At 39.2% G+C, this 16,834-nt stretch overlaps 1 protein-coding gene and 1 non-coding gene across 2 annotated transcripts; one reads left to right on the top strand and one right to left on the bottom strand.

Moving 5' to 3' along the window:
* Nucleotides 1–2,592: 2,592 nt before the first annotated feature.
* LOC102666786 (predicted GPI-anchored protein 58) lies at nt 2,593–3,327 on the bottom strand. The gene is made up of 3 exons (XM_006599786.1): nt 3,020–3,327; nt 2,886–2,925; nt 2,593–2,790 (listed from the first exon to the last, which is right to left on the bottom strand). The coding sequence occupies exons 1-3, from the start codon at nt 3,325–3,327 to the stop codon at nt 2,593–2,595; spliced, it is 546 nt and encodes a 181-aa protein (XP_006599849.1).
* A 7,585-nt stretch (nt 3,328–10,912) lies between these two features.
* Nucleotides 10,913–11,019, top strand: LOC112999863 (small nucleolar RNA R71). Its single transcript, XR_003265081.1, has one exon. It is a non-coding gene; the product is annotated as a small nucleolar RNA R71 (small nucleolar RNA).
* Nucleotides 11,020–16,834: the final 5,815 nt, after the last annotated feature.

Here is a 16,834-nt window from a genome sequence, read left to right as displayed (position 1 = left end):
GTCTTTCTAACAAACAAGTTTATGCATATGAGGATATTTCTCTAATTTATCTTGTTCTTGTGTTCTATGTTGTAGCCTAAAGTACTAAACCTCGACCCCTCGTAAGTTTAGACTAATTTAACCTAAGCTTCATCCGCAGATCCCTCTTGTAAGACTAGACTTAACTTAAACAGCATTATCATCACAACATATTCAGAAAACCAAAACCCCACAATCCATCCCTGGTAATGTAGTTATTTAGTCCTGCTTCTATCAAGTTCTAAGGCAACAATACATTTCCTAATGCTAAAGTCACCAAACAGTACACACAAATGGGTGATCAGACCAAGAGCATGCAGTAATTAAGCATTGAAAGAAGCATTGAACACACAAAACACAATCAATTAGATATTAAAAGTAATTACATCAACTGTTCCTTAGAAATCCCCAACTTGGGTGTCTAACCCGCCATACAAGGAACCATAATGCAAATGAGACAGAGAGTATAGAGCAATTGTTGCTTACACAAGAAGGGGGATCCCTCCTCTTCTTCTTGGCACCTCACGATCACTCAAACACTCTCTAATCTCTTAAAGTGATAAACCCTAGCTTCCTTGCTTAGCTGTCGCCTCTCTACAGCCTCCAGAGCACTATCTCGAATTCTTTTCCAAAGTATGTAGCTCTGATCTCCTAAATTCGTTTTGTCTGTGTGATGTTGTACCCTAATTCTGACAATTTAAGCTTAAATAGGCTCTGAAATCGTGACATCGCGCTTAGCGCCACCCTCGCGCTAAGCGCGAGTAAGTGGATTTGGGCTTAGCGCCTGTCGTGCGCTGAGCCTGGCAAGAGACAAATGTTTTGCTTAGCGAGCTGATCTCGCGCTTAGGTTGCGGCCTTGATTCTTATGCTCTTCCCCTTGTCACGCTAAGCACGCTGAAGCTGCGCTTAGTGGTGGATGCACGCTGAGCCCACAGGGTCTGCTTAGTGTGAATGCTCCTTTTAGCACTTCAAGATTTGAGCCTCTTTTGACCTGAAATTGTGCAAATTTTATCATTAAATCACATGGGAGATACTCCAAAGACAACTATTCAAACAAAAAAAGATTTATTTACAAATTCCTACAAAAATAACTATAAATTAGGGAACTATACAAGTTTTAGAAAATGTTTTCTATACAAAAGTTAGTCGTATAAGATGACTAACAAACTCCCCCAAATTTACAGATTTTCTTGTCTTCAAGCAAAGAAAGAACACTTCACTTGTCCTTAAGTGACAAAATACAGTGGTCAATCAAAGTGATGCTTGTTTCACAGAAAAATTTAATCATATGAAATGAATATCATGGAATGCTTCAATCAATGTCACTTCACAAAACATGCAACTTTTGAAAGATAGGAACATATGTACCAGAGTCACAACTAAAATAAGCTAGTAAGAATGACAAATATCAAGGAAGGATCATCAACCAAAGCCTCATGGTCATTGTTTTAGTCAAGCACAAGTGTTTAGGCTCATTCCATCATAAACAACTAACGCAAGTAGTAATCTTTGCATTTCATCTCATGCTATATGGAAATAAACACACAAAATGAATCCTAAGGACTTTCTAGGCTTGTAATGAGGATGGGCTACCAACAAATCATGGTTTTTCTAGGATTCAAAAGCTTAGATTCTAGGAGAGCATTCATCCATAGATAAACCTTTACTTTTCATTCATTCCCACCCCAATACTTGCCTCTTTTTTTAGGCACTTAGCTTCATTTCATTGATTTGCAGCACACACACTTAAAGACTTTTATTTGTACTTTCAATTTTTTTTATATATACAGAAAATAGTGTATATGCTGCTCTGTTTCGACCATTTTATTTTTTTTACCCAGTGTATCCCCTAAATTTGGGACAAATTTGCTTTGACATATAACTCCCCCAAATTTGGGACAAATTTGTCTTGAACCAAGCTTTTCTGTGGATGACACTTTCCTACAACCTAAGACAAGGTAACAGGAGATAAAACTGTATTGGCTTAGGATTCAATCAATCAATCAATCATTCAACTCAAAACTGGGTGCAAAGGATAAATCATTCAAGCACGTGGTCAGCTCTTTGGCTACAAGGCTATCACAATCAAACATGACCTTCATCATCCTCAATTTCATGCATTCAGTCCATACTTCAAAGATTCATGCAAAAATTAGTACTTAATGATAGTCGTTTTTCTCAAAATTTAAGGATCATACTCTCACCGGGATACAATCAATGCATTCCTTTACAATCAATCTAACAAACTAACTAACATTTTCAGTCATACTACTAATCACATGTTCTTTCTCTTCTAATGGCTGCAAGCTTGATCAAACAAAATCTAAACATTCCAATCCACTCAATTCATACAATTTCTCATTCAAATCAATCACAACACTTCATTTCATAAAAAATCAAACCACTGAATATCATATTCAATCAGTTCACTATTCAATCATGCCTTTGTACAAACAACTAAAACAACTGCAATTTAAAGGACTGAAATTTAAATAACTGAAACATAAAGCATAAACTAAATAAACTGATCAAAATAAACTGTTCAAAATGCAAGACAAGAAGATAAAGATGTTGTCAATCCTCCTGCGGGTGATCCTCTGCATGCTCATTAAGATCCAACACTGGAGCAGCAGGTGGATCCTGAACAATAGGTTGCGCTGGCTCCGATGCTGGTGCAGATGGTTGGGAATCCTTAGGAATGGGTGCTGGAGAGATTTGAACTGGAGAAGTTGGCTCTTGAGCTACTGCTTTCTCCTGAGCAACAGGATCAGTCTAAAAAATAAATGGCTCAGGAGGAACAAGCTCATCCTCTGCGTCTTGCACAGGCTCCTCTGCTGGCACAGGCTCTTGGGCTGTGGAGGCCTCACCCTCTCTAGAAGGAGAAGGTTGGACTCCTGGCCAAGCCACCTATGCAAGAAACTCATCCACACTCATGATAGATGGCAGGTCCAAGCTCTAGAAGCTCTGCATAATAATGGCCTACCCATGGTGTAGGCTCTACATCATAGCGTAAAAAGTCTCAGAGGTGAATGAGGAGGGTCTTGTAGAAACTGAAGCAGGAACTAGCAAAGGAGTGGGAGCTGAAGCTGGTGCTGGTAAAGATGAAGCTGGAGCAGATGGAGATAGGGCAGAAGAAGATGAAGTTGTAATGGAAGGAGCTGCTGATAGGGGAATCTCAGAAAATGGGAGAGTCTCTGACCTCTTCCCCTTGGCCTTGTGAGGCCCTCTGAAAGTCACTGTTAGATCATCAAGATTGCAATAGTTCTTCTTCACATATGCCAATTTAGTGGCAGGGATGAGACTCTCCATGGTCCTGGAATCAGAAGTGACTCCTCTAGCGTTGTATAAAGCAGTGATTAAGGCTGAAAACCCAAGCCTAGAGGAGTCGTTGATCGAGGCCGTACTCGAATCAAATAAACATGAAAATGCAATAACTAGGAAGTGATCCTAGGTCGTTTCCCAACGAGCAATGATAAACCAAATGTTCATAATATACTTGCAGTAACAGTAACGATTGGGGGGGGGGGGGTTTGTTTGTTTTGTGATTTAAAGAACATAACAAGTAAACTGGAATACGAAACTAATAATATTAAAAATGGGTTGTTCCCTTTGATTCAGAAGCCATTCTCTTGTCTTGGGTTATGGAGAATTCGTTCTTAACAGTTAACCACTTAATCCAACCCTATTTCAATTTACTAAGCGAAAATCAACTTAGGGTTGTCAATACGTGATTAGGCAACACATACACCAGTTAGCCCTTCGTCCATTAAGCATGAATACAAGTTAGGCTCAGAGGCAATTAATCGAACACGAAGCGTGCACAGATTAATGTTAACGAATTTGGGTTAACTGGTGAAGGGAAAACTGCCAGGAAGCCACATTATAAATGAAACCTCAAAGAGAGTTGAGCTTCGTCCTCAAAAGGAAACAACACCAGAATATTTAGCCTTCCATAGATTCAAACAGAAAACGTAAATGAAACTAAAAGCAGAAACATAAATGAAGCAGAAACGTAAATGAAGCAGAAACGTAAATGAAGGCAGAAGAAGAAACAAGAACGAAATTGTAATTAGAAGCAGAAAATGGAAAATTGCATTATGTGAACAGTAGCATTAGAACCAAAAAACGTAAAAACCATAAACCCTATGCTCTGAATAATAGTCTAACATAATAGTCTAACATAATAGCCTTCCATAAATCCCAAGGCTGCTATTTAAAAAGAGTCACTCAAAGTCACTAGGCCCTATTACAATATTCTGGCCCAAAACAAAATAAACACTGAACCACATAAAATAAAATTGCAATCTCCTAATTAGAAATTAACTAAGGTAAGCGCTGCTTTATTTGCCTTCTTCAAGTCCACAACCAAAATCCAGATTAAGCCCAATGTTTCATTAATTCCTGAAATTAGATTTAAAACATCAAATTAGCTAAATGAGTCCAAATAATAGAACTGCCTAATTAATTTGACAATTAAGACTAATCAGTAATTAAAATGGTGCAAAAAGGGTTTAAGAAATAGAAGAAAATGATGGCACATCAAAACCCCGCATACTTAGCCTTTTGCACTCCTGGGCAAAATGAAACAAAGAAAAAAATCCAAGGATATCAAAGAGAGACAAACAAAAACATTCACATATTTCTCAATGAACATCAAGGAATGAAAGTAATGGGTAACATCTAACATAAGGAGATCCAAAAAGTGAAGACATTCATGAAAATCATCCAAGCAACCCTATCATGGCAAAATAGTTAATCAGCTCAAGAATGAAAAGTGATAAAGCCTCACAAGATATACACTCTATCTCTCAAGTGTCTAGGCTACTATTTACCCTCAAAGCACCCATGAAAACAAACACCACATAAACTTGGCAAGATTCTAAAATTGATAATCAACCCATAAACACAAGCACATGAGGATCAAAAGGTCTTTTAAGGTTGTAATGGGGCCAAGGACAAGGTATGGAAAAATATGGAATAAGTGGCTAAATCCCAAAGGAATAGAGGAGCAATGGGGAATAAGTGCATAATAAGAAAAAATGAAAAAAAAATAAAAAGAACCAAAGATAAAATTAAACATAAAGAGTAGAACCAAGAGTCTCATCATTCTTTTGTCATTTAAGATCTTATTCACTCAACTTTATTGCTTTTCTTTTTCTTTTTCGATATATTTTTTTATTTTTTATTTTTTATTTTTTGCTTTGTAGCCTTTGAGAAACAGCATCTCATTCAGCATGTCCAACATTTAACCAATATACAATGTACATCAAGTGTGGCCCAAAATACATCATGAAGCATAGCCAACAAAATATGTTATCCAATGAAACAAAAACCCCCCACACTTATTCCCAAAACAATTCCAAAGCTCCAAAATTCCTTAAGGATATGGTGATATCATGGTTTTTCACTTAAGGCTTGTAGTGAGCTTCAAAACAAGGAAAGGGAAACAAGGCTCAAGAAGGCTATCAAAGGAATTAATTCAAGGTAAGTCCATTTGGCTAGAAGCTTATAAGAACAAAATTGCCTCAATCATTTCCAAATATGCATGTGAATTAGGAAGCATCAACAAGAATCAAGCCAAGGTTATTGTGCAAGCAATCAATGGGGCCAAACACGCCAAATGATTATGATGATGGATGGCTCAAATTCTCACAAAGGTAAACTCATCACTTTCAAATTGAGGTTTCAAAACTATCATGACATGTAGAGGAGAATCAAGGATTTCATGTCACAAAATGTCAAGAACTTTTATTTTCAAAATAATTACCCATCTCTTGAACATATCCTATAATTCAAAGAAAAACATGCAAAGTCATACATGCACACATAATTGACCCAAAATATTAAAGTAGAAATCCGACGAAACTAACAACATTAACAAATTAACACAACTAACAAATTAACAAAACCAACAAAACTAGTAAAACCGAAGAACACTCCCCCCCATACTTAAACAACACATTGTCCTCAATGTAGCGCAATTAAAAGATTAAAAACAATTAAAGATGGTGGGCCAATAAAAGCCACAATCAAGCACTTTGTGAGCTGTCCTTTGAACACCCAGATGACCTCCCGGTGCGGAAGAATGACAGAACTGCAGGACTGAGTCAGTCTCATGATCTGGAATGCACCGTCTAATTACCTGATCACTGCACAATTTCCACAAGTAGGGGTCATCCCAAATAAAATGCTTAGCATCACTTTTAATTTTATCTTTTTGGGCCTTAGATGTTGAGGGAGGAAAAACAAAAGCAACTAAATAATTGACAATGTTAGCAAACCAGGAAGTAAAAAGAGAGTCAGAAATACTATACAGTATATACAATTGATCATTCGGGAAATCATCCTGAATGGGTGAATCCGCATCAGATACACGTTCAATCCGACTCAAACGATCAGCAACTAAATTTTGTGCTCCGCTCCTATCACGGATCTCCAAGTCAAACTCTTGGAGCCAGAGCATCCATCGGATCAACCTAGGCTTAGAATCAGCCTTCTTCAACAAGTACTTTAGAGCTGCATTGATGCAATCCTCCCTAGGAAGGGACCAATCACTAGAACCATGAGCAAGAGGCTCCAAGAAGATTGTGCTAGAGCTGCTGAAGAAGGCCCTAGGGTTCTCATGAACCTTAGGGTAGATTTCTGAGCCCATGGGCCAAGGTTGGGTCCAATTATCTTTGTACATATTAGACTAGGATGTCATTATATTTGGTCCTTGTATTTAGGGCTCCATATTGTAGGTAGGGTACCCTAGAAATATAGGATTTTTCAGCCCTTGTATTTTTGGGCACGTAGACTAGTTTTTGTATTAGGGGTAGTTTTGTAATTTCACATGCACTAAGTGGATATTTGATGTGTGTGGTTGGAAATAAATTTAATTGAATTGGTAGAAGCCCAATCCAATTAAATTTTAGAGGGGGAGGTGAGCATTTGCTTACTACACCCCATTGGCACATCATATAGTCACACTTTGTGCATGTCCTTCATGCTTTTCATGCCTCATGACACCTAAGCACACTTAGTGGAGAATCTTGGAATTGATCTTGGATTAGTGGGCTGAACCATAACTAAAATTCACTAATCATAATTAGTGAAATTTTGGCTCCAAAGTTTGGCTCCACAAATTCAATTTCAAATTCAAGTGAAATTTGAATTTCCCTCTAATTTTGTGTGACACTTAGGCTATAAATAGAGGTCATGTGTGTGCATTTTTTTCAACTTTGATCATTTGAATATTAACTTCAGATTTCAGAGCTCTTTTTGAGCACAAAATTTCATGCTCTTCTCTCCCTCTCCCTTCATTCATCTCCTTCTTCCTCCAAGCTCTTATCCATGGCCTCCTATGGTGGTGAGCTTCTTCTAGACTCATCTTCTCCTTGAAGTGGCGTCTCCTCTCTCTCTTCCTTCTCCATTCCGCTGCCATTTATCTTCCAAGAAGCAAAGGAATCCATTGATGAAGAAGATCCTAGGCCTACAAGCTCCAATGGAGCTTTCATCATGCATGGTTAGTATAAACAATAATGCGGGTACCAAGCAAATAAGATCGAAATTTCTCAAGAGCAAAAACTATGGCTAGAAGCTCCTTCTCAGTGGTAGTATAATTCGCTTGGGCAGCATCTAAAGTCCTAGAAGCATAGTATATCACCCTGGACAATTTATCAATTTTCTGAGCAAAGACAACCCCCAATGCATAATTTGATGGATCACACATAAGCTCAAAAGGGGTTGTCCAATCGGGTGCCTGGATAATAGGGGTAGTAGTCAGCGCTCTTTTGAGGCAATCAAAAGCCTCTTTGCATCTGTCATTAAAGTCAAACTCCACCTCCTTTTGCAACAAGTTGGATAGTGGAAGGGATACTTTGCTAAAATCCCTTATAAAGCGCCTGTAGAATCCTGCATGACCAAGAAAAGATCGCACCTCTCGCACACAAGAGGGGTAAGGCAATTGTTAAATAACAAAAAATTTTGGAGGATCTACTTCAATACCCTTATTGGAAATAATGTGGCCTAAAACTATACCTTGCTCAACCATAAAATGACATTTTTCAAAATTTAGAACAAGGTTAGTTTCAATGCATCTATTCAAAACTTTTTCCAAACTATCCAAACAACCATCAAACGAGGATCCATACACAGTGAAATCATCCATAAACACCTCTATGCAATTTTCTAAGAAATCACTGAAAATACTAATCATGCACCGTTGGAAGGTACCAGGGGCATTGCACAGGCCGAAAGGCATCCTCCTATAGGCAAAAGTGCCGAAGGGGCAAGTGAATGTGGTATTTTCCTGATCCTCAGGAGCAATAGTAATTTACATATAACCAGAAAAGCCATCAAGGAAACAGTAGTGAGATTTACCTGCCAGGCGTTCAAGCATCTGGTCAATGAATGGCAGGGGAAAATGGTCCTTTTTGGTAACCTGGTTTAGCCTCCTATAGTCAATGCAAACTCTCCAATTGTTCTGCACCCAAGTAGGAATCAACTCCTCCTTCTCATTTTTTATCACTGTGAGGCCGGTCTTCTTCGGGACTACCTGGACGGGACTCACCCATTGGCTGTCGGAGATAGGATAAATGATTCCAACTTGCAAAAGCTTGGTTATCTCCTTCTTCACTACATCAAGAATCACCGGGTTGAGTCTTCTATTGTGGTTGTCTTACTGGTTTAGCTCCATCCTCTAAATTTATTCGATGCATACATGTGGATGGGCTAATACCAGGAATATCCGCCAGGGTCCAGCCTATAGCCTTCTTATGCTTCTTGAGAACAGACAACAACTTCTCCTCTTGCTCACCAGCAAGGGAGGCAGATATAATCACTGGAAAACTTTTGTTATCATCCAAGTAAGCGTATTTTAAATTTGATGGCAGAGGCTTCAATTCTGGTGTGGCCGGCTGGATAGTGGTAGAAGGAGATGGTTTTTCAGCCTGTACCTCATAAAGAAAGTCAGAGGTAGGTGTACTTCCAGAAACATGGTTAGTCCTATCTGACTCTATAAAATCAATCTCGAGAGGTAAAACACCACCACCAGACATGCAATCAATATCAATTTCAGATTCACTCACAGCATCAAATTCAGACATATGATCAAGTACAATTTCAGACTCAATGCATGAAGAGTGAGAGGCATGCAGATTAGAATAAAGACCAGTCATGTATTCATCAACAACATGGTCAATTATTTCAGCACGAAATACATAAAGATCTTCAGATGGGTATTTCATAGCATCCAAAATATTAAAATGAAGAGTTATATCACCAAACTCCATGGATAGTGTGCCTGCATATACATCTATCTTAGTTCTAGCAGTTTTCATAAAGGGTCTACCTAGAATGATAGGAACTGATCCTTGAGAAAATCCATCCTCCATATTCAAAATATAAAAATCAACAAGGAAAATCAGTTCACCAACTCTAACTAAGACATCTTTTATGAAACCAACAGGATAGGCAACACTTCTATTAGCTAAATGAATTACCACATCAGTTGACTGTAAGGGACCTAGAGATAGAGAATTAAAAATAGACAGAGGCATAACACTAACAGAAGCTCCTAAATCTAGCATGACATTATCAAACTTACTATTCCCTATAATACAAGGTATGCTGAATGTATCTGGATCTTCACATTTTTTAGGAATTTGGGGGACAGATTTACCAATCAATGCGGAGACATTTCTGCCCATGCTAATTCGTTCACTTCCTTTAAGCTTCCGCTTATTAGTGCACAGCTCCTTCAAGAATTTAGCATATCTTGGAATTTGCTTTATTGCACCAGCAGAGGTATGTTTACCTCTACTTTTCTAAATGTTTCCAAGATCTCTTTCTCTGCCTCTTCCATTTTTTTGTTGGAAACTGCTCTTGGAGGGAATGGAAGAGGAGGGATGTGTTGCTTCTCCAAATCAGAATTACCAGTGGAAGATTCACCTCCACAGAAATTGTTAGGTAAATTTTTGTCATCACCTTTTTCTGGAGTAGAGTGAAGTTTGGCAGGTTCATTTGCAGATGAGAAAGGTGCTACGGGTTGAGGTCCTTGGCACCGCTTTCCCGACCTCAATGAAATGGCACTGACATTTTTGGGATTTTGGACAGCTTGAGAAGGTAGCTTGTCAGAATTCTGGGACTGTTGTTGATTTAATTATGTAGCTAATTGTCCCATCTGATTAGTTAAGCTCTGAATGGAGGCTCTAGTCTCTTGTTGAAACTACATGTTTTGCATAGTCATTTGCCTCACAAGTTCTTCGAGGGAAGGTTGCAGAGGAGCGTCAACTATTTGCTGTTTCTGGGGTTGTTGCTATTGTTGGATTGGTGGAGGAATGTACGGTCTGCTTGGGCCAGTAGCTGTTGTTGTTGTTGAGGGCTAGACCATCTGAGATTAGGGTGATTCCTCCATCCAGGGTTGTATCTGTTGCTAGAGAGGTCATAATTGTTGTGCTGTGGTTGATTTTGCTGCTGAGGTTGAGGAGGTCTATTGTAAATGTTTGCAGCATAAGCTTCAGGCTGCTCAATTGCTCCAGGTTGTTGCATGGAAGGGCAGAGGTCTGTATGGTGGTCAGCAGAGGAGCATAAACCACAGACTCTTGCGACTGGTACAAATTTCTGATTCAAGGCCAGCTGGGTTACCAAGTTAACCAATGCATCTAGTTTGCATTCAAGCTTCTTAGTTTCAGATGATGCAGATGAGTTTGTAGCTACCTCATGCACTCCTCTAATGACTATTGCATCATTTCTGGCGCTAAACTGATGGGAGTTGGAAGCCATCTTCTCAATCAAGTTTTTGGCTTCAGCAGGAGTCATGTCTCCAAGGGCTCCACCACTGGCAGCATCTATCATACTTTTCTCGATATTACTGAGTCCTTTATAAAAATATTGGAGAAGAAGCTGCTCCAGAATCTGATGGTGAGGGCAACTGGCACATAGTTTTTTAAATCTCTCCCAGTATTCATATAGGCTCTCTCCACTGAGTTGTCTAATACCTGAGATATCCTTCTTGATGGTCATGGTCCTGGAAGCAGGGAAAATTTTTTCTAAGAATACTCTCTTAAGGTCATCCCATCTCGTGATGGACCTTGGAGCTAGGTAATACAGCCAGTCCTTTGCCACTCCCTCTAAAGAATGAGGAAAAGCCTTCATAAATATGTGATCCTCTTGGACATCTAGGGGTTTCATGGTGGAGCAGACAATATGAAATTCTTTCAGATGTTTGTGCGGGTCTTCACTTGCAAGGCCATGAAACTTTGGAAGCAAATGGATCAGTCCAGTTTTAAGAACATATGGGACATCCTCATCAGGGTATTGGATGCACAAGCTTTCGTAGGTGAAATCAGGTGTAGCCATTTCCCTTAGAGTCCTCTCATGGGGTGGAGGTTGTGCCATGTTCTCAGAATGTTCAAAATTAGAATGCTCAAAATTGTAATGCTCAAAATCAGGATGTTCAAAATCACCAATAACAGAATGCACAGATTCACCAGTATTGGAATGCTCAGGATGATCAAAAGGTATAAAATGATGCCTAACTAATCTATGAAATGTCCTATCTATCTCAGGATCAAAGGGTTATAAGTCAGATGGATTGCCTCTAGTCATACACTACATTCAGCATGCACAACTAGTTGCCTTGTAATGTAAATGAAGGTGTAAGTTTGAAATACAGCTACCCTCAAATCATATCTAAATGACTTGAAATTTTGTGGGCAACCTTATAAAATGATGAGAAGATAGCACATAAAATTTCAAACAAAAATTCAAAGTCTAACTATGGAAGCTAAAAATGGTAGGTTGAGAAAAATAAGTTAATAAAACTTGAAAAATAAAAAACTTTTGACAGAATCACTTTTTTTGGATGATGGAGACCTTAGCTAGCCTATGGCCATTTGATAGGGCGTAGGAAATTTTTTCTACCCCAAATACATATATAATAATTGCAATTCTGATAACCGGAGCAGAAGTTATGGTCGTTTGAAGTTTTGACAAAAACAAAATTTGCTACTTTTTTGGAACTTCCAAATCTGACCAAACTAAAGGCTCTAGCTATTTTTCCCACAAAATATAGATTAAAAGAAGTTACCACAAAAAAATTCAGCCAAAAATACCAACCCTAGCTACAAAAACAAAAAATCCCAAATAATTCAGCATGGATGGTCGCTAAAATCCATCGCTACATGATTTCTACTACTACTCTGTTTTGCCGCAAGCAAAAGTGGTCGCTAAGTCCGTCGCAAAACACTATTCACAGCAAAACACCCAAAACTGAAACAGGGGAAGCGCTTAATAGGAAAATTAAAACAGAACATACACTAAACAAAATAACAAGACACTAAACAACACTAACAATTAAACATAAAACACGAAATAATTAAACACTAACACGACACTAGCTATTATGAACCTTTGGACACTGCTCCCCGGCAACGGCGCCAAATTTGATCGAGGCCGTACCCAAATCAAATAAACATGAAAATGCAGTAACTAGGAAGTGATCCTAGGTCGTTTCCCAACGAGCAATGATAAACCAAATGTTCATAATATACTTGCAGTAACAGTAACGATTGGGGGGGGGGGGTTGTTTGTTTTGTGATTTAAAGAACAGAACAAGTAAACTGGAATACGAAACTAATAATATTAAAAATGGGTTGTTCCCTTTGATTCAGAAGCCATTCTCTTGTCTTGGGTTATGGAGAATTCGTTCCTAACAGTTAACCACTTAATCCAACCCTATTTCAATTTACTAAGCGAAAATCAACTTAGGGTTGTCAATACGTGATTAGGCAACACATACACCAGTTAGCCCTTCGTCCATTTAGCATGAATGCAAGTTAAGCTCAGAGGCAATTAATCAAACACGAAGCGTGCACAGATTAATGTTAACGAATTTGGGTTAACTGGTGAAGGGAAAACTTCCAGGAAGCCACATTATAAACGAAACCTCAAAGAGAGTTGAGCTTCGTCCTCAAAAGGAAACAACACCAGAATATTTAGCCTTCCATAGATTCAAACAGAAAACGTAAATGAAACTAAAAGCAGAAACGTAAATGAAGTAGAAACGTAAATGAAGGCAGAAGAAGAAACAAGAACGAAATTGTAATTAGAAGCAGAAAATGGAAAATTGTATTACGTGAACAGTAGCATTAGAACCAAAAAACGTAAAAACCATAAACCCTATGCTCTGAATAATAGTCTAACAGAATAGCCTTCCATAAATCCCAAGGCTGCTATTTAAAAAGAGTCACTCAAAGTCACTAGGCCCTATTACAATATTCTGGCCCAAAACAAAATAAACACTGAACCACATAAAATAAAATTGCAATCTCCTAATTAGAAATTAACTAAGGTAAGTGCTGCTTTATTTGCCCTCTTCAAGTCCACAACCAAAATCCAGATTAAGCCCAATGTTTCATTAATTCCTGAAATTAGATTAAAAACATCAAATTAGCTAAATGAGCCCAAATAATAGAACTGCCTAATTAATTTGACAATTAATACTAATCACTAATTAAAATGGTGCAAAAAGGGTTTAAGAAATAGAAGAAAATGACGACACATCAGTCGTGCTGGGCAATCATGGTGACCTGGTGAGAAATTAAGTAGCCCACATTCATGTCCATCTTCTGAATTATTCCATAAATCAACTTGGCCCTATCTAGAGTTATATCTGATGTGTGTGAGGTAGGGATTAAGTTGGAGAAAGAAAGAACGCTCCATCTCTGAGCAAGGGTCGTTAGGTTCTTCTTGAGGATCTTTAGTGGCAAGTCGTCAGCATTAAGCTCAAATCCCCTACCTGGGATGTAGAGCTTGGCTGCCAATTCCTAAGGGTCAGGCCTCAAGAGTGCAAACCTGGAATAAGCATATAAATTTTCCCCCTCCCTAATGATCACAGGGGTCTTCAAAAAGGTGTTGAGGGCGTCTTCATCAAATTTTATCAAATGACCTCTAACCCTCGCCTGTTTTGGTGATTTGTCCTCTGGATCATAGAAGTTAGCATAGAATTCTTTCACAATGGCAACATCAATGTTGCCTTCATTAAAACTGGTCAATTCCTCATCCCATTTTCTTCTCTCCAGTTCTTCCTTGAACTCATCAAACTCAGTGTGGTAGATTACCCCATTTCGATTAGGGAGTATCTTTCTGGGTACCACAATATCAGTGTACCTTTCCCAGGCCTCAGGAGAAGTGAACTTGGATCGGTCATATCAGACTTGGGAAGATGTGGCAGGTGCCTTTCTCTTATTTGATGCCATCTGAAAGAATAAAATCAAACCACAGGGTTAAACAAGATTATTTTCATCAAAAATAGAAAATTAAAACTGAAAACTGAACTGGGCGCTTAGCGCAGCATGCTGGGCTTAGCGCGCCTTATGCAAATTTATTCATGGGCTAAGCGTGACAGGCACGCGCTTAGCTTGAAGACACATAAAATGTTTTTCTGCAGATTAGGCTTAGCGCGACATGTTGGGCTTAGGTTAAATCTACAATTTTTGTAACAATAGAGGACTTAAGCTTAGTGCTGCAGGGCACACGTAGCTCAGCCTCACCAGAATGACACTCAGGCTTAGCGCACAGGGCGCGCTTAGCCTGATTACAAAAGCTTAAAGACAGTAAGAGAGTTGAGCTTAGTACAACAGGGCACACTTAGCTCAACCTCCATGAAACATAACAAGTGCTTAGCGCAGCAGGCTGCACTTAGACTTATATAGAAGTTGAAAAATAGAATCAAAGTGGTGCTTAGCCTGACAGGTCAGGTTTAGTGTTGATCCAAAAATAAAAAGAATTCTAAGTGTTGGAAACACTAGTGACGCTTACCGCACAGACGCCCTTAGTGTACTCATCATTTTTGTTCATCAGCAGGGATGAACGCGCTTAGCACGATCATCTGGAAATTCAAAAATTTAATAGCTGCAATGAACAGGCTAAGCGCAGCAAGCGCGCTTTGCGCTTTCATCGTGATTTCCAGTAGAAACACAGGGGTCCCCACCCCTTTTAGCAGGATTGCCCCTAATGGGCTTACAACTCAACCTAAATCCTAAAATAACAAACCCTAAAGCTAGAAACCCTAACCTAAACAGCACTGCAAGCTAACAAAGGAGGAAATCATCTATCCTAAGGTTCAAAGCATGAAAAGCAAATGAAAATAAACATCAACTTACTTGGATTGAAGTGAAGGATGTAAGATGAAAGCAAGCATGATGCACGGATGACTTGAAATGCAGGCAGAAGAAAGCACAAAAGCACAAGGGCACAAGCACAGGAAAAAGCTTTGGTGTAAAGGTAACTACCTATGGCAGTTCTATTTTATTTTAGCATTTCCGTTTGGCGCGGTTAGCGTGCCAATATGACATTTGAGTTTAAAGACCATGCGCTTAGCCTAACCTCGCGCTACGCCCAACTTGAAATTTCAAATTCCAGAGAGGATCTGGGGCTTAGCGCCGCAGGCTGCGCTTAGCGCTTTTTGCAACACAAAATTTTTCTGCAAAATGCACTTAGCCTGAGATGTAAGGCTTAGCGCACATTCAAGCTTAAACTTATAAAGACTAGTTCAAGCTTAGCACAATCGGCGCGCTAAGCGCATTTCCAAGCATTTCAAAAGCAGTAAGGGATTGGCGCTTAACGCATGCTGCCGCTAAGCCCAACTCGTGAAAGTTCACTTCCAGAATGGATATGGGGCTTAGCTCAGGACAATGCACTTAGCGCTGCTACAAAAGATTTTTCCAGAGATGGAGTGGCGCTTAGCGCATCATCTCTGCTAAGCCCACTGCTTGAAGTTTACTTCCAGTGAAGATGTTGGGCTTAGCACAGTGATGTGCGCTTAGCTGAACTATTTAGCCAACTATCCAGGGGTCTAAGCGCTTAGCATGAGCAAGCTCAGGCTTAGCGGGTGAAGACATGGCACTTAGCGAATGGACAACTGAAAAAAATTTCTAAGTCTCTTCTGTCCATCTCTTCAGCTAGGGCTTAAAAACCCCCTTGTTCACTACTAAACAAGCTGAAAAATTAATCACAACAAGCAACTATCCTAATTACATGCAAGAGATACAAAATGAAAAAGAGAAAAGGGAAAGAAAACATGGGTTGCCTCCCAGTAAGCGCTCTTTTAACGTCATTAGCTTGACGCATCATCTTGTGATCCTGGGTCCAACAAGGTTCCAACATCCAGTTCTTTTTTTGTCTCTTTTCCTCCATCACAATCACCTTCAAATAGATATTTTTGTCAGGCAAAGTTTTCTCTTCATGAAACATATCGAAACTGATTTGCTGGTCTTCTATGGCCATTTGTAGTTTCCTCTTCCCCATGTCTACCACACAGCTTGCGATGGACATAAAAGGTCCTCCAAGAATTAGGGAATGTCAACATCTTCTTCAATGTCTATCACTACGAAATCAGCTAGAAAGATCAAATGTTTGACCCTAACCAAAATGTCTTCGATCACTCCATATGGTCTTGTGATGGAGCGATCGGCTAACTGGAGGGTCATGCGTGTGGGCATTATCTCTATCTCTCCAAGTCACTGGCACATGGAGAGAGGCATTAAATTGATACTAGCTCCCAAGTCTATGAGAGCTTTACCCACAACAACCTTGCCAATGGAACACGGTATAGTGACACTTTTAGGATCTTTGTGCTTCGAGGGAAGGATGCGTTGAATGACAACACTACAATTTCCTTCCACAACTATTGTGTCACTGTGGATACACTGATTCTTCTTTGTCAACATGTCTTTTAAAAATTTGGCATAGAGTGGCATCTATTGGAGAGTTTCTCCAAAAGGCAAAGTGATCTCCAGTTTCTTGAAGATGTCAAGAAATCTGGCTAAGTGTT

Source organism: Glycine max, chromosome 16 (assembly GCF_000004515.6).
Source record: "Glycine max cultivar Williams 82 chromosome 16, Glycine_max_v4.0, whole genome shotgun sequence".
In the NCBI taxonomy this organism is placed as follows: Eukaryota; Viridiplantae; Streptophyta; class Magnoliopsida; order Fabales; family Fabaceae; genus Glycine; species Glycine max.
The sequence above is the reverse complement of the archived record's forward strand: the minus strand, read 5'-3'. Positions and strand labels throughout refer to the sequence as shown.

Bases quoted from the DNA above. Each gene is read 5' to 3' on its own strand.
- LOC102666786 (XM_006599786.1), bottom strand. From the start codon at position 3,327: ATGGAGAGTCTCATCCCTGCCACTAAATTGGCATATGTGAAGAAGAAC. The intron at 2,926-3,019 runs GTAGAGCCTACA...TTTCTTGCATAG, and splicing joins GAGACTTTTTACGCTATGAT to GTGGCTTGGCCAGGAGTCCA. The intron at 2,791-2,885 runs GTGAGGCCTCCA...TTTATTTTTTAG, and splicing joins ACCTTCTCCTTCTAGAGAGG to ACTGATCCTGTTGCTCAGGA.